Source organism: Oryx dammah, unplaced genomic scaffold (assembly GCF_014754425.2).
Source record: "Oryx dammah isolate SB20612 unplaced genomic scaffold, SCBI_Odam_1.1 HiC_scaffold_10, whole genome shotgun sequence".
Lineage (NCBI taxonomy): Eukaryota > Metazoa > Chordata > Mammalia > Artiodactyla > Bovidae > Oryx > Oryx dammah.
This window is the reverse complement of record NW_024070194.1, coordinates 21,837,688-21,852,455: the sequence shown is the minus strand read 5'-3', so window position 1 is coordinate 21,852,455 and position 14,768 is coordinate 21,837,688. Positions and strand designations below refer to the sequence as shown.

The 14,768-nt window shown below is 47.1% G+C and overlaps 1 protein-coding gene across 1 annotated transcript in view; it reads left to right on the top strand.

Moving 5' to 3' along the window:
• Positions 1-228: 228 nt before the first annotated feature.
• The window catches only part of XKR7 (XK related 7), a 31,307-nt gene continuing 16,767 nt past the window's right edge, over positions 229-14,768 (top strand). The window contains exon 1 of the mRNA XM_040247579.1: positions 229-812. Coding sequence (XP_040103513.1) covers positions 229-812 — 584 coding nt within the window. The remainder of the gene's footprint in view (positions 813-14,768) is intronic.

The following is a 14,768-nucleotide window of genomic DNA, read 5'->3' as shown; positions in this document are numbered from 1 at the left end:
CCCCCTCTTCATTCCCCGGAGGTCTGCCCCCATCCAGCTACAGCCCAGGCGGGGTGGGGGAAGGCAGGGGCGGCGCCGAGGGGAATGAATAATTGAAGTATTAGGGAGGAGGAAGAAGAAGAGGAAGAAGAAGAGGAGGCGGGAGCCGCCTGCACAGGGTCCTCCCCAATCCGCACCCCACCCCCCTCCGCCGCCCGGAAGTCGCTCCCCGCCTCCTGCTCCGCCAACATGGCCGCGAAGTCGGATGGAGCGGTGGCCGCGGCCGGCCCGGGGCCGGAGGAGGCGGCCGGAGGAGCCCGGGGCAGTGCAGGAGGGCGCGGGGAGGCGGCAGAGGTAGCCGGGGGGCCCGGGGTGACGGGGGCTGGGGGCCCGGGGCCGCGCTACGAGCTGCGGGACTGCTGCTGGGTGCTGTGCGCGCTGCTCGTGTTCTTCTCCGACGGCGCCACGGACCTGTGGCTGGCGGCCTCCTATTACCTGGAGGGTCAGCACACCTACTTCGGCCTCACGTTGCTGTTTGTGCTCCTGCCCTCGCTTGTCGTGCAACTGCTCAGCTTTCGCTGGTTCGTCTACGACTATACGGAGACCGCGGGGGCCCCGGGACCCGCCGTCAGCACCAAGGACAGCGGTGCCGGCGGGCCGGTCATCAGCACCAAGGACAGCGCCGTCGCCTTCCGGACCAAAGAAGGCAGTCCTGAGCTGGGCTCCCGACCCGCGCCCTCCTCGGCCAGCACCTACCGCCGCCGTTGCTGCCGCCTCTGCGTCTGGCTGCTGCAGACCCTCGTCCACCTCCTGCAGCTCGGCCAGGTCTGGAGGTAGGAGAAGCTCAGGTGGAGAGAACCGAGTTGGAGGAGTGGGGGTGGTAAGGGGCTGACCGCCGCCCCAGTCCTTGTATGACCCTCCACGCCCCCTTATGTCCTGACCTCCGCCCCGCCCCACCCTATTACAGCTCTGATTCCTTCTCTGCCGGCTCTTCACTGACCTCTGCCCTCTAACTCTGACCAGCTTCAGTTCCATCCTCTCTGATCTGGCTACTAAAGATAGGGAATGGGGCAAGAAGAAAGAGAAAGAGATCATCAGGGGTGTGTGAATGAGGAGGGCCCAGGGCCAACGGAGATGAATATGAAGCTTGGAACAGGGCCCCAGGGTTCCATCCAGCCCTGTCCTACTCCAGTGTACCTGAGTGCTGAGTCTGAGCCTGGGCTTAGGAAAGATCTCAGAAGTCCTTCCCTGCTCTCAAAGATTCTCAGTTAGGAATTGCAGTCCATTCCCAACCTCCCATGAGAAACAGAATTTGAGGCAACTAAATGAATATCCTCCCCAAACTTTTTGGACTTTGGGGAAAGGGTGTGCTGGACCCAGCTGAGAAGGTGTCTAGCTCTTTCTGTTTCCTAAGATTTCTTCAGTGTCTCTACCCTTACCCTCAAAAGAAACAGGGCCATGGGGATATGGGATCTTAAATCTGAGGTTAGATAGCCACTAGCTGTTCTTTCATCTCAGGACAGTAAGACAAAACTGAGGCTTTGTACAGCAGCCTAATTCTAGGCTTCTTCCTCTGCCAGGACTGAGGGTGCCTGCTGAGCTGAGCTGAATTAATTGGAGACAGGGGGAATTCTGAACCTAGGGTTTCCCTTGAGTCTGTATTTCTCTAGCAAGTTGGGCTCTACTGTGTGCTGACAGAATGAACTTGCCTACTATTTGAACTTAGGCAAACCCCTCCTCCCTCCAAGCCTGTTTCCTTACCTGTGAAATGAGGGAGATTCCCTCTTTTTCTCATCTCATTGACTTACCGTCACACTTTGTTACCTCTTTGGGTTGGTCAGGTGAGGAAAGGTCTTTGTAAAAGCCCTGCAGACTATAACATTGTTTTAGGAATACAATAGATTATCATGATTATCACAGATGTGGGGAAAACATGGAAAAAGTCAATGCTACTGCAGAGTAAAGGGTGATTATTGCTGTTGTTAAGTTTATTCTGCTACTTGTTAACATGTTCTGCTTAACTCAGTAGATTCAATTCTGGGCTGAGGGTTGGAAACAGGACTCCCAGGGTTTGTCCCAGCTGCTCACTTGCTGTGTCACCCTTATTATGTTGCCAAATCTCTCTCTGCCTTGGTTTCCCCATCTATGCTTTGCCTAGATGTTCTGTGTATTCCATTCAGTTTGCCCTGGGGGAAGAGGTGGGTGGAACTCTATCCACACAAGGTGGTGTTATTATTATTAGCTTGACACATAAAAATATTCATGTCTACATCCAGGAACTAATCTGCATTTATCATTCTGTGCCCGAGTGGACAGATGGTGAAAGATATTTTTAGATTCTGAAATGGTAACTTCCTATTCTTGGTAGCCAAAGCTTCATCCCCCTTTCCCTTCAGCCTAAAGTGGGCCAACTGCCCCTTGACTCACCGGCTACCTCACAGCCTCCTTCTCCCTATGCTCAGAATCTACTTACAAGGAATGAATACTTTTTTTCTTGAACATAAAACTGAATTTCCCTCAAACAGAGAAAAAAATGACAACGGGGTGGGGGTGGGGTCTCAGGAGAGTGGCCGCAGATGGCTGAGAGTCCATTGAACTCCATGGTTTCTTAGATAAAAGGGCTAGCAATTTCTACTCAACCCTATTTGTAGAGTGAGGGGGTTGGGATGAGGTGATTTTGCAGGGATGACAAGCTAATAGCTCTTGGACTGAACCTGGGCTACAGTAGTGTTTCGTCTAGCTTGTATAGTATTTCAAAAATTTAGAGTCCTCACTCTCCCTTGGAAAAAAAAAGCATCTAGCAGTTCCAGGCCTGGAACAATTTAGACAGGATATTTGTGCTTCAGTTTGTCCAGTTCCATTCTCTTTGATCACATCTGGACATGAGACCCCCTAATTTACAGTTCTGTAACAATTGTTTTATTAAGCACTCACTTTGCACCAGCTTATTGGTTGCCTTTTTACCTGCTTCATCTCCTGTATCCCTCCTAGGAATCCTGTAACATGGTTGTATTATCATTCCTACTTAACAGATGAGGGAATGGAGGCTCAGAAAGGGGACATCCTTGCCCAAGGTCACACAACTAGAGAGTAGAAGCGTTGGGACTCAAGACTCTCTGCCTTCAAAACCCAAGTTCAATTTATTTGCCTTGCAATTCTGCCACTAAAGTGTCCCCCAAGCTCAAAGAATTATGAGTCTGAGATCCCAAGATTCCAGGATGATAGAAAGTCAGGGCTTCTGCTAGACTGAGATAAGAATGGGAAAGGAGGGGGAGGGAGTTGAACTATATGGATAAGGATGGGGAGACAGTGCATATTGTCAGTAAAGTGCTGGATTGGGGTAGTGTGGGGATCAGGAGACTATGCGGGTTTGTAACTAGCTTGCTAGGTGACCTTGGACGAGGGCTCTTCCCACCTCTGGGCCTCAGGTTCCCAGTATGTAAAATGAGAATAATAGATTTGATGACCTTAAGAGCCTTCCCTTTTCTGGAATTCTGACTCTGGGTCTAGTTATCAGGGCTGAAACCTCTGGGCCCCTGTCCCCAAAGCTTTGGATTCTAAAATGACTGAGGATATGGCTAAATGGAGGTAAATCAGACGAGAAGCCACCAGGGTTGGTATTCCTAGAAACTAAGCAATGTGGGCACCATGTGTTTGCTTACCATGTGAAAGGTTCCCACAACAGCTTCACTGTTCAGTGGGACTTGGTACAGATGTTCTCACGGGTGGAACCTGGGGTAATGAGGAAGGAGATGCGTGTGTGTGACCTGCAGAATCAAAGCTGGGGGATTGGTCAGTCATTTACTTCCTGAAATTTTGAATAAATTAATCCAAATAAATTACTTTGAAACCTAAAGAAAAATTTTCAACTCCTCATGCTTGTATGACACAATGCTCAATCAAAATCTGAATACTTTAAGGAGCTAGATAACATAGACCTGTGTCAGTACATGGGTTTCAGTCAAGGGGACAGTATGAGGCAAGCCTAGAGAAGATGAAGCTACTGCCCAGCTCCAGCTGATGGTCCCATGTGAAATCATGGACCAGGTGTTGTCTTGATTTCTCTTGAGAAATCAGAAATTGGGTTTTTTTGGGGGTGGGTGGGGAGCTGAATTCTGCCAGTATTTAACTACTAATTAAGGTTTTAAAAAATAATATCAACTACATGAAATAAATGTGGGCCCCATCCTCCTTGTAACTTCTGGCCAGCTCCTCACAGTTGATTGAAGTCCTTTGTTTTTCTGTTCTCAAACAATGGGTATTATTATTTTAAATGCAAAATGGGCTCTGAGGTGGGAGAGGAAAGGAAGGAATTCACAGACACAGTTTACCTTCCATGCCTCAGCAGGCCCCATGTGAGGTGCTCAAGGAATGTGATCCTTTTTTTGCCCTGAAACCTTCCCTCTGGTGGCAGTTGATTTACCCATTTATAAGACAAGAAAGTGAGACTTGGAGAAGTCAAGTAACTTGCCCAAGGTTACCCATCGAGGTAGTAGGGGAGAGGTGAGATGTCCACCTACCTTTGTCCAGTTCCCAAGCCCAAGCTCTATCCCCGGTACCATCACACTGGCTGCATTAGAAGATTCCAGAGCAATGGCCCAGCACATAAACAGATTGATCCCTGAGAGAACACACAGATCCTCTGGTTGGACACGAAGATGGCTGTGGGTTGGACACCAACCTGTGTATTCATCCCTTTCTGCCCAGCATTCCTCCCCACCCCATACAACCCTCTGAGCTGTTAAGCCACTCAGCACTGTTAAGCCAATTAAAGTCCTAACCCTGTCCACTCTGACCCCGTGGGCAGCAGAGCAGTAAGCCATGAATCCTGCTTTCCCTAATCTTAAACTCACTGGGCCCCAGCTTTGTCCAGATAAGCATGGTTTGTTAAGCCAATTAGTGGGAGATGATCTGGCATGGGATTCCTCCCAGGCTGTCAGGATCTGGGGACCCCAAACAGGAGGGAGAAGAAAGAAGGAGGCAAACTGGACATTGAAGGCCCTCCCTCTAACACCTCCTCTATGTTTAGGCCCCAGTATTTCTCCCTCTGCCTCCTCACAAGCTCTGCACTCAAGAAAAGTTTGGAAATGAATTAGTGACCTCCCTGGTGTGAAAATCATGCTCTGGGTTTCCCCTCTGGGAAACTCTATTCTTCACATAATGGTTAAGAGCATGAACTCTGGATTCAAATGTGCTCAATTCAAATCATGACTGTACCACATTATATATGTGATCCTGACAAGACACAATCTCTCTGTGCCTGAGTTTCATCCTTTATAAACGAGACCATAATTGTGTCACCTCTTGGGTTGTTTTGAGGTCTCACAAGATAATACACCAAGGGTTTAGCAAAGAACCGGCCCATCATTAAGTATTCAGAACCGCTGGCAGTGGTTCATGCCATCAGCCTGAGCTTTATTCCCTGTGGAAAGAGGTTTGTTCACTGAGTAAGTGGTCTGGGAGTGGGCAGGAAGGTAAGAGAGCCTAGAAGGCCCCTGAAGCCATAGGGAAATGGCAGCTGTGCATTTAACCTGTTAATCATTCATTCCACAAATACATGGAGTACCAGCTATCTACCAGGCACTGCTCTAAGTGCTTGAAATAGAGTGGTGAACAAGACAAAGTCTTGGCCTTCTTGGAGCTCAAAACCCTAGTAGGAGAAACCAATAAACAAACATAATATAATATAAATTACCTAGTCAGTTCAGTTCAGTTCAGTCACTCAGTCGTGTCCGACTCTTTGCGGCCCCATAAATCGCAGCACACCAGGCCTCCCTGTCCATCACCATCTCCCGGAGTTCACTCAGACTCACGTCCATTGAGTCAGTGATGCCATCCAGCCATCTCATTCTCTGTCATCCCCTTCTCCTCCTGCCCCCAATCCCTCCCAGCATCAGAGTCTTTTCCAGTGAGTCAACTCTTCACATGAGGTGGCCAAAGTACTGGAGTTTCAGCTTTAGCATCATTCCTTCCAAAGAAATCCCAGGGTTGATCTCCTTGAGAATGGACTGGTTGGATCTCCTTGCAGTCCAAGAGACTCTTGAGTCTTCTCCAACACCACAGTTCAAAAGCATCAATTTTTTGGTGCTCAGCTTTCTTCACAGTCCAACTCTCACGTCCATACATGACTACTGGAAAAACCATAACCTTGACTAGACGGACCTTTGTTGGCAAAGTAATGTCTCTGCTTTTCAATATGCTATCTAAGTTGGTCATAACTTTTCTTCCAAGGAGTAAGCGTCTTTTAATTTCATGGCTGCAATCACCATCTGCAGTGATCTTGGAGCCCAGAAAAATAAAGTCTGACACTGTTTCCCCATCTATTTGCCGGGAAGTGATGGGACCAGATGCCATGATCTTCATTTTTTGAATGTTGAGCTTTAAGCCAACTTTTTCACTCTCCTCTTTCACTTTCATCAAGAGGCTATTTAATTCTTCTTCACTTTCTGCCATAAGGATGGTGTCATATGCATATCTGAGGTTATTGATATTTCTCCTGGCAATCTTGATTCCAGCTTGTGTTTCTTCCAGTCCAGCGTTTCTCATGATGTACTCTGCATATAAGTTAAATAAGCAGGGTGACAATATAAAGCCTTGATGTACTCTTTTTCCTATTTGGAACCAGTCTGTTGTTCCATGTCTAGTTCTGTTGCTTCCTGACCTGCATATAGATCTCTCAAGAGGCAGGTCAGGTGGTCTGGTATTCCCATCTCTTTCAGAATTTTCCACAGTTTATTGTGATCCACACAGTCAAAGGCTTTGGCATAGTCAATAAAGCAGAAATAGATATTTTTCTGGAACTCTCTTGCTTTTTTGATGATCTAGAGGATGTTGGCAATTTGATCTCTGGTTCCTCTGCCTTTTCTAAAACCAGCTTGAACATCTGGAAGTTCACAGTTCACGTATTGCTGAAGCCTGGCTTTGAGAATTTTGAGCATTACTTTACTAGCGTGTGATATGAGTGCAATTGTGCAGTAGTTTGAGCATTTTTTGGCATTGCCTTTCTTTGGGATTGGAATGAAAACTGACCTTTTCCAGTCAATTACCTAATATAAACATAATATTTAATAAAAATATAACAGAGTATAAAATATCATGGGTCAAGATAGTGGTAAGCCCTAGGGAAAAAGTGAAATGGGTAAGAGTGTAGTCCTTCAAGATAAGGTGGTCAGGGCAGCCTCTGTGAGGGGTGGGCATGTGGGCAGAGGGCTGAACAGAGTGAGGGGGAGCTGTGTGGACATCTTGGGGTGGGTGTTCCAGGCATAGGAAAGGAGCATAGCAAGAAGTCTCTGGGGCAGAGGAGAGAGCTGAGGGGAGAGTGTAAGAAATGATTGTGGACAGGTTGGCTGGGGTTGGACAACGCAGGGCCAAGGGGAGGTTTGGGGTTTTCACTCTGCACAAAGTGGGGAGCCCAAGAGGATTTGAGCAGAGGAGGAACAGGATCTGGACTTAGGTTTTACAACAATCACTCTGGCGGCTGGATGCAAAATGGACTGGAGGGAGGCCAAGGTAAGTCCAGAGACCCACAAAGAGGCTGCTTAAGGGTGAGAGAAGATGGGAGCTGGACCAGGGCGATAGCAAAGCAGGGAGGGACCTGTTTCAAGCATAGCAGACAGGACAGCTTTTCTTCTTTGGTCAGTTACCCCACTGGGGCCAGTTAACAGTTAAGAACTCATACTCTGGAATCAGCCTTATTACCTGTGTCTGCAACTTTCTGTGATTTGGGGCAAATGGTATAACTTGTCTGTGCCTTAAATTTCTCATCTGCAAACTGGACATTCTTCCTACCAATATCTATCACGTGTGATCTGGAGGAGTAGCGAATTAAAGAATGTATGTGTAGCATAGGACCTGGAACACAGGAAGTGCTCAATTCTCAGTAACCATTACTATTTGTATTATTACTTATAAAACCAGTCAGGAGTTGGATTCCACAGTGGTTTTCAAACTGTGTTTCACCTCTTACCATCATTTCAGCCTGAGCATCTCAAGTTTCTCTTTTCTTGATATGATGACTGCATTTCTAAGATTTTGTTTTGATAGCCCTACAACTGAAACATGTTTTACAACCCCTTGAACTCTGTGACTATCCTCAAGGTCCCTCCCTGCTCTGACCTTGCAGGGTTGTTGCAGTCCAGCCTAACCACCCACCTCCTGGGAGACCCCTCTCCAGGATGCTCTCCACCCCACCGTCCTCCCCTCTCTGCCCAGCTGGCAGCAACAGGCCATTAGAGCAGCCCCTAAGAGACACAGTGGCGGCAGTTGGGCCCAGTGTCCCCTGTTTGATCTATAAAGACCACACAGGAGAAGCCCTGGGGGAGGAGGGAGGGCTGCCAGGAAATGGCTTTGAACCCCGGCAGCTGGGGCGAAGGTCCCTAGGGAGAGGAAGGAAGCTGGGTTGGGATTACTCTGGCCTCTCCATTCACCACTCAGCCTTTGTAAGGGCCTCGGAATTCTTCCCTTGGGAAATCCTATCAGCCTCCAGTCCCTCCTCTCCCCAACCTACCCCTCCCCATCCTGCTTCCACCTGCAGCCAGAATGATAGTTCTAAAGCTCAGAGCTGACCCTGCCATTCTGTAGCAGAGGACCAGCCCTGGCTCCCCTCTGTCCGTGGAGCGAGTCTTAGTAGCCTGGTGTCAAGCCCCTTACCTCCTGCCCTTTCATCTCCTCAGCACTCTGCCCATCCCTGATGCCCCCCCGCCCCCCCAATAAGCCACAGGCTCTTTTCCTTCGTGCCTTGAGCAGCTGCCTGCTCTCCTTCCTTCAGCAACACCTCCCTCGCCCTGTATCTTCCACCAGTTAAAGTCTGCACTCCCTTCAAGGCTAAGCTCAAATGCTACCTCTGGGAAATTCCCTGGCAGTCCAGTGGTTAGGGCCCTACACTTCTCCTGAAGAGGGCACAGTTTCCATCCCTATTTGGGGAATGAAGATTCTGCATTCTGCAAGGTGCAACCGGAAAAAAAAAAACCCACCTCTTTGGAGTAGCTTTCCCTGAACAAACCCAACATGTGCCACTTTCTACACCTCAGACCCCAATTCCCACCCCCTCAATCAGACAGACTGTTGTTGATTCTTTCATCTAAAATGGCAATTGCTTGCTTATTTTGTCTATATGGAACTATATGCACTTGTTGAAACTTCAGGCAGCACATGAGAGGTCCAAAGAAGACTGTCCTTGCTCATGATCTCTGAGGGCTGAAAGGTGGGGTTAGGAGAGACTTTTCCCTTATTAACTAGGTATTTCTTATATCACTTGAAGATTTTACTCTGGTTTTTAATTAACCAAGAAATACATGTATACATTTTACCCATACACATTTTAAAAACATGTTTGTAAAAAAAAATCTGTTTGTAAAAAATCAGATGTTATTAAAAATTATAACTATAATTTTAGAGACTTAGATTAGACCATTCCTCTTCAATCCTGTCAGGTTGGGAGTGTGATAATGTAGAATAAGGACTGTTGAGCCCAAACTCTGACTCTGCCACTTATGAGCTGTGTGACCTTGAGCAAGTCACTTAACCTCTCTGGGCCTATTTCCTTATCTGTGAAGTGGATTAATAACATGCCTCTACAAATGGCCCTCGTGAGGGCTATTGAATTAATATATGGAATTTGCTTTGCACAGTACTAAAAACATCATACGTTCTCGATTAGTGTTAGCTAGAGCTATTGGCTTATTGTTAAGAGAGGTAACAGCCTCTCAATACATAAGTAGCAAAGCCAGTGCATGGGAAGCCACGCAGTAGGGCTCCCAAGCCCACATGCGTAACTACCAAAATATACTGCCTCCGACTAGTTAAGTGTATTCGTAGAAAACAAATAATCATTTATTGCTTTGGAAAGAGAAAAAGTCAGAAAAGTATTTTTTTAATTTTATTTTAATATAAAATACCTAATGTTAGCACATTCTGGGTTCTTCCTCTTAGACTTTCCCCCCAGGCACGATTACTCATTCCTCTTAGCCCCACTGTCCTGATCAGATTCTATTGTGATCCTTGCCCACCTGGTTGGTTTTCTTACCAGATTACAAGCCCCTGGGGAGTTGAAGCCTTGTTCATTCTTCTCTCTGTCCCCCATGGTGAGTGACCCCAAGCAGACCCTCTGTTACTATTGGTGGCCTTGTACCCTGCCAGCTTTGATGAGGTCCATAGGAGATTCTTGGGGCTTCCCTGGTGGCTCAGTGGTACAGAATCCTCCTGCAATGCAAGAGAAGCGAGTTCAATCCCTGGGTCAGGAAGATCCCCTGGGAAAGGGCATGGCATCCCACTCCAGTATTCTTACTGGGAAAATCCCATGGACAGAGGAGACTGGCAGGAGCTATGGTCCATGGGGCCACAAAGAGTCAGACCCGACTGAAACAACCGAGCCTGCATTGGAGATTCTCAGAACATGAAGTCTGTTGAAGCAGGGTTTGTATCTGTGGCTGAAGTGGGGAGCGCTAAGGCAATGTGGGAGCACTTCTCTGTATAGACATGACACTGAGGTCTGCTTAGGCCTTCATCTGCAGCTGCAGCCTCCAAACTATCAGTGAAGAAGTGCAGGCTCAGGGCAATACATAGGTATTAGTACAAGATATAGTAGGAGCCACCCTGGGGCTGAGTTCCCAGGAGGATGCAGGAGCGGCTGACTTAAGAGACAGGGGAAGTAAAGTTCCTTGTATGCAGTAAGTGCTCAATAAATTTTCACATGAACTGAATAGAATCTTGAAAATCAGAACTTTTCCCCCACTTAATATTCTGGGTTCTTCCTCTCTGACTAAAAGTTACTATCAGTAATGTGACTTTTTAAAAAATTTATTTTACATTGGAATATAGCTAATTAACAATGTTGTGTTAGTTTCAGGAGTATAGCAATGTGATTCAGTTATACACATATATGTATCTATTCTTTTTCAAGTTCTTTTCCCATTTAAGGTATTACAGAATATTGAGGAGGGGCCCCTGACTTATACAGTAGGTCCTTGTTGATGATCTAGTTTAAATATAGCAGTATGTACCTGTTAATTTCACACTCCCAATCTATCCCTCCCCTCATCTTTACCCCCTGGTAACCAAAAGTTCATTCTCTAACTCTGTGAGTCTGTTTCTAAAATCAGAATCTTGAGCAAGACATTTCACTGCCTGGGATTCAGCTACCCCATCTGTAAAGTTCAGCTGGGGCCTTGGGAATCCTGGATGAGTTTTCCCAGGACTCAGACAAGAAAGCAAAGTAGCTAAGAGATTGGAGCAGTGGTACAGCCCACGGCACCATGGCTTCCTCACTAGGTGACCTTGGGCAAGTTTCCCCACCAGCTGGAGTTCTAGTTGCATTGTGAAATGGGATGATAAAACCCACCCCTTAAGGTTCTTGTGAAGATGTTTTGAGGGACTTCCCTGGTGGTCCAGTGGTTAAGACTCCACACTTCCAAAGCAGAGGACACAGGTTTGATGCCTGGTCAGGGAACTAAGATCCCATATGCTGTGCATCCAAATAAATAAATAAATAAAGTTTTTTTTTTTTTTTTAAAGGAACCATCATTACCTTAAATGACCACATTCACTTATTTTAAAAAAAGATGTCTTGAAATAATATAAATGCATGGGCCTTCACATACTGTGGGCTTCCCTGGTGGCTCAGAGGTTAAAGCGTCTGCCTGCAATGCGGGAGACCTGGGTTCCATCCCTGGGTCGGGAAGATCCCCTGGAGAAGGAAATGGCAACCCACTCCAGTATTCTTGCCTGGAGAATCCCATGGATGGAGGAGCCTGATGGGCTACAGTCCACGGGGTTGCAAAGAGTCGGACATGACTGAGCGACTTCACTTTCACATACTATATTCTCAGAAAATATTTACCACCAATTATTATTGGCCCAAGTAGCAGCCCATCCTACACTCTTAGTAACAAGACAGGGGTTGGGAGAAGGGCATCAAGGGACCTGACGCTCACTACCTCTCACTCCCGGACCTCTCTTTCAAGGAAGGAGACTTATCTGTGACTCAGAGACAGTGTGAGGATAGGTGACAATAGGTTAAAGGGAGGCAGAAGCTCTTTGATAAGAAGGAAGATCACCTTGACAATCAAGCTGCCCCTAAGAAAGCAGGTTGCCCCAAGGGTGTGAACTCCATGTCACCAGACATGAATGCAAACAAAAGTGGCTGACTTTGGCAGGGGAGCTGAGCAGGCCTCCTGTCTTCAGTTTGGAGGATAAACCAGTCATCTCTATAGCCCCTCACAGTTCTGAGTCTGTGGATCTGATTTGAGGGCTTTGTGACACTTATCTGCCAGACCACAGGTTGCAAATCAGTGGCCCAACAGCAAGTCCAGCCTAGGACTGTGTTCATTTGGCCCACATGGTATTTTTTCCCTTCCTGTTTAATGAAACTTTATTATGGAGATAATTTAAGTATATAAAAGCAGAGGGAACAGGATAATGATTCCTCCATGTACCAACAGCCTGTACCAAGAATGATCAACTCCTGGCCAGCACCATCTAAAAGAACTTTCTGCAGTGATGGAAATTTCATGTGTGTGTGTGATCATTGCATCCATAAGTATTTCAGTACATCTAAAAAATAGACTTTTAAAATTTAACTAAAGTATGTAATACTGTCACCATACCTAAAAAAGAGATAATAATTTCTTTAAAATTCATATGGTAGCTTTAAAATTAGTTGCCAACATTTCCAAATTGAGTTTTGTTTCGTTTTTTTTGTGTGTTTTTTTTTTTTTTTTTGCATAAGTATCCTAATTCCCAGCTCCTCTTGAAAAACTGAAATTCCAGCCATACTGGCCTCACATTCTCCCTTCCCACGGCAGCAATCAGTTGGAGCTGAGGGACAGCAGCCTCTTTAGATAGGACACCGCTCTATCATTCCCCAGAGTCCCTAATAATATCAGCTCGGCCCCTCTACCATCTAGGATCCCTCAGAACAGACAAACAAAATGGTGCTTTTTTCCCTGCCTTGATCTTCAAGCACCTTCAAATGTCACCTGGAGACCAGGATCTAACTTCCTCTCCCTCACAGGCTCACATCATCCCAATGTTGCACAAGGATTTCAGGAAAAGGGGGAACAAAGAGCCTTGGGTTAGCACCCATTTCACAGATGGGGAAAGTGAGGCCTCAAGAAGGAAGATCTGGCTGTGCTCAAACAGTGAAGGACATGAGGCAGGAACCTGGTCCCAAACACTTTGCTGGAGAAGAGCCACCTGCTTCTCTGCAAGGCAAAGAGAGAAGCACTGCTTGGGAGCTGACTTCAGTGGGTGGGTTGAGAGAGGGTCTCAGCTTTTCAGCCGGAGCCTAAAATTAGGGAGATGTTTGGCCTTATCCCAGAAAAAAAAAGTGCTGTGTCTCTGTAGGGGGCTGCTAAGGAGGAAGGAGACAGCCTAGCTCCCAGCACCATACGAAATGGGAGCCAAACGTGTAAGATCGCATCCTTTACTGACATTTATGACTCATTTGGCTGCCAACTCCAGGAAGGTCCCATTTTGCATCCTTGCAGGAGCACACAGCATTGACGGGTGGACAGATGGGGAGGGAGCCGCAAGGCCATTGCCCCCAAGAGCGTACTTGGCCACAGTGCAGGTGAGGTAGCTATATAATTGGAGGCCCAATGTTTCCCAGGGGACATACAGATCACATCTAGGTCCTCAGCTTGATCCGTGTCCTGCAGTGAAATGGGGGAGTTGTCCATCCCTAACCTGAGGTGCAATTCTGATGCTTCTGGCTATTGACCCTGGGCAAATCACTTCTCTAAGTGCCTGCTAAACATCTCTGAGGTTCATCCCTTTTGTCTGGGCCATCCTCACCTCTTACCTGGTACCTGGCCTCCCATCCTCCACCCTTGCCTCCCTCCAATCTGTTCCCTACAGCCAAGGTGCTCCCTCTAAAATGCAGACGTGCTTTCTCACGTGTTCTTCATCCTCTTGTTTAAAACCTCTCTTTGGCTTCAGATAAAGACTAAATGCTTCACCATGGACCCCTCATCCCTTGCTTCCTCTTCTCCTTTTCGGGAGCTATAGCCGTTCTGACTATTTATTTCTCCCTCCCAACTCAGGACCTCTGCCCATGTTGTTCTGCCAGAAACCCCCTTTCTTCCCTTTACCTGGTTAACTCCTGTGCCTGCTTCAGATCATGGCTCAGTAGAACCTCCTTCAGAAAGCCTTCCATGACTGCCTCACTCTTCCCCAGCTGGGCCCTTCTCTAATAGCACTGCCTTCCTCAGCGCTGGAGCACAGAAGCTGGCTGGAGCATGTGTAGAAGCCACAGAATGTCTGTTGTTTCAGGTTTACATGACAATTTCATTAACGTCCAGGTCCCCCACTAGACAGCACCCAATGGATCAGGTCTGTCTCGCTCCTGAGAGTGCTCAGTACAGCTCCTAGCATACAGTAGGTACTCAAAAGTGCTGGGTGAATAAATGTCAGTGAACCTCCTCTTTTCTGAGACTCAGTTTCCTCATCTGGAAAATGGGGATCATGCCCACAAAATGTCATAAGCTACACTGAGGATGTTAGCAAAGTACCTACAGAAGGTCTTCGGTGAGTGGTTGTTATTTTCTGGAGGAGGGCAAACGCCCCGGAGAATACCTTGTCCTGAAGGAAATTCCCTGGCCCTCTGTTCTGAGGACAGATTCAGTCAGCACCAGGGAAAGTCAGCAAGGAATAGGTTTCAGCCCCACCAGAAACTACAAGACCTCCTCTTCTTGCTGGAGCCTCTGAGTGTCAGCTTCTTAAGACTTCTTATTGGTTGAGTGCTCTGCACTGGGCTGGGCATTTTATACAAATCTCCATTTTCTTTCTTTTTT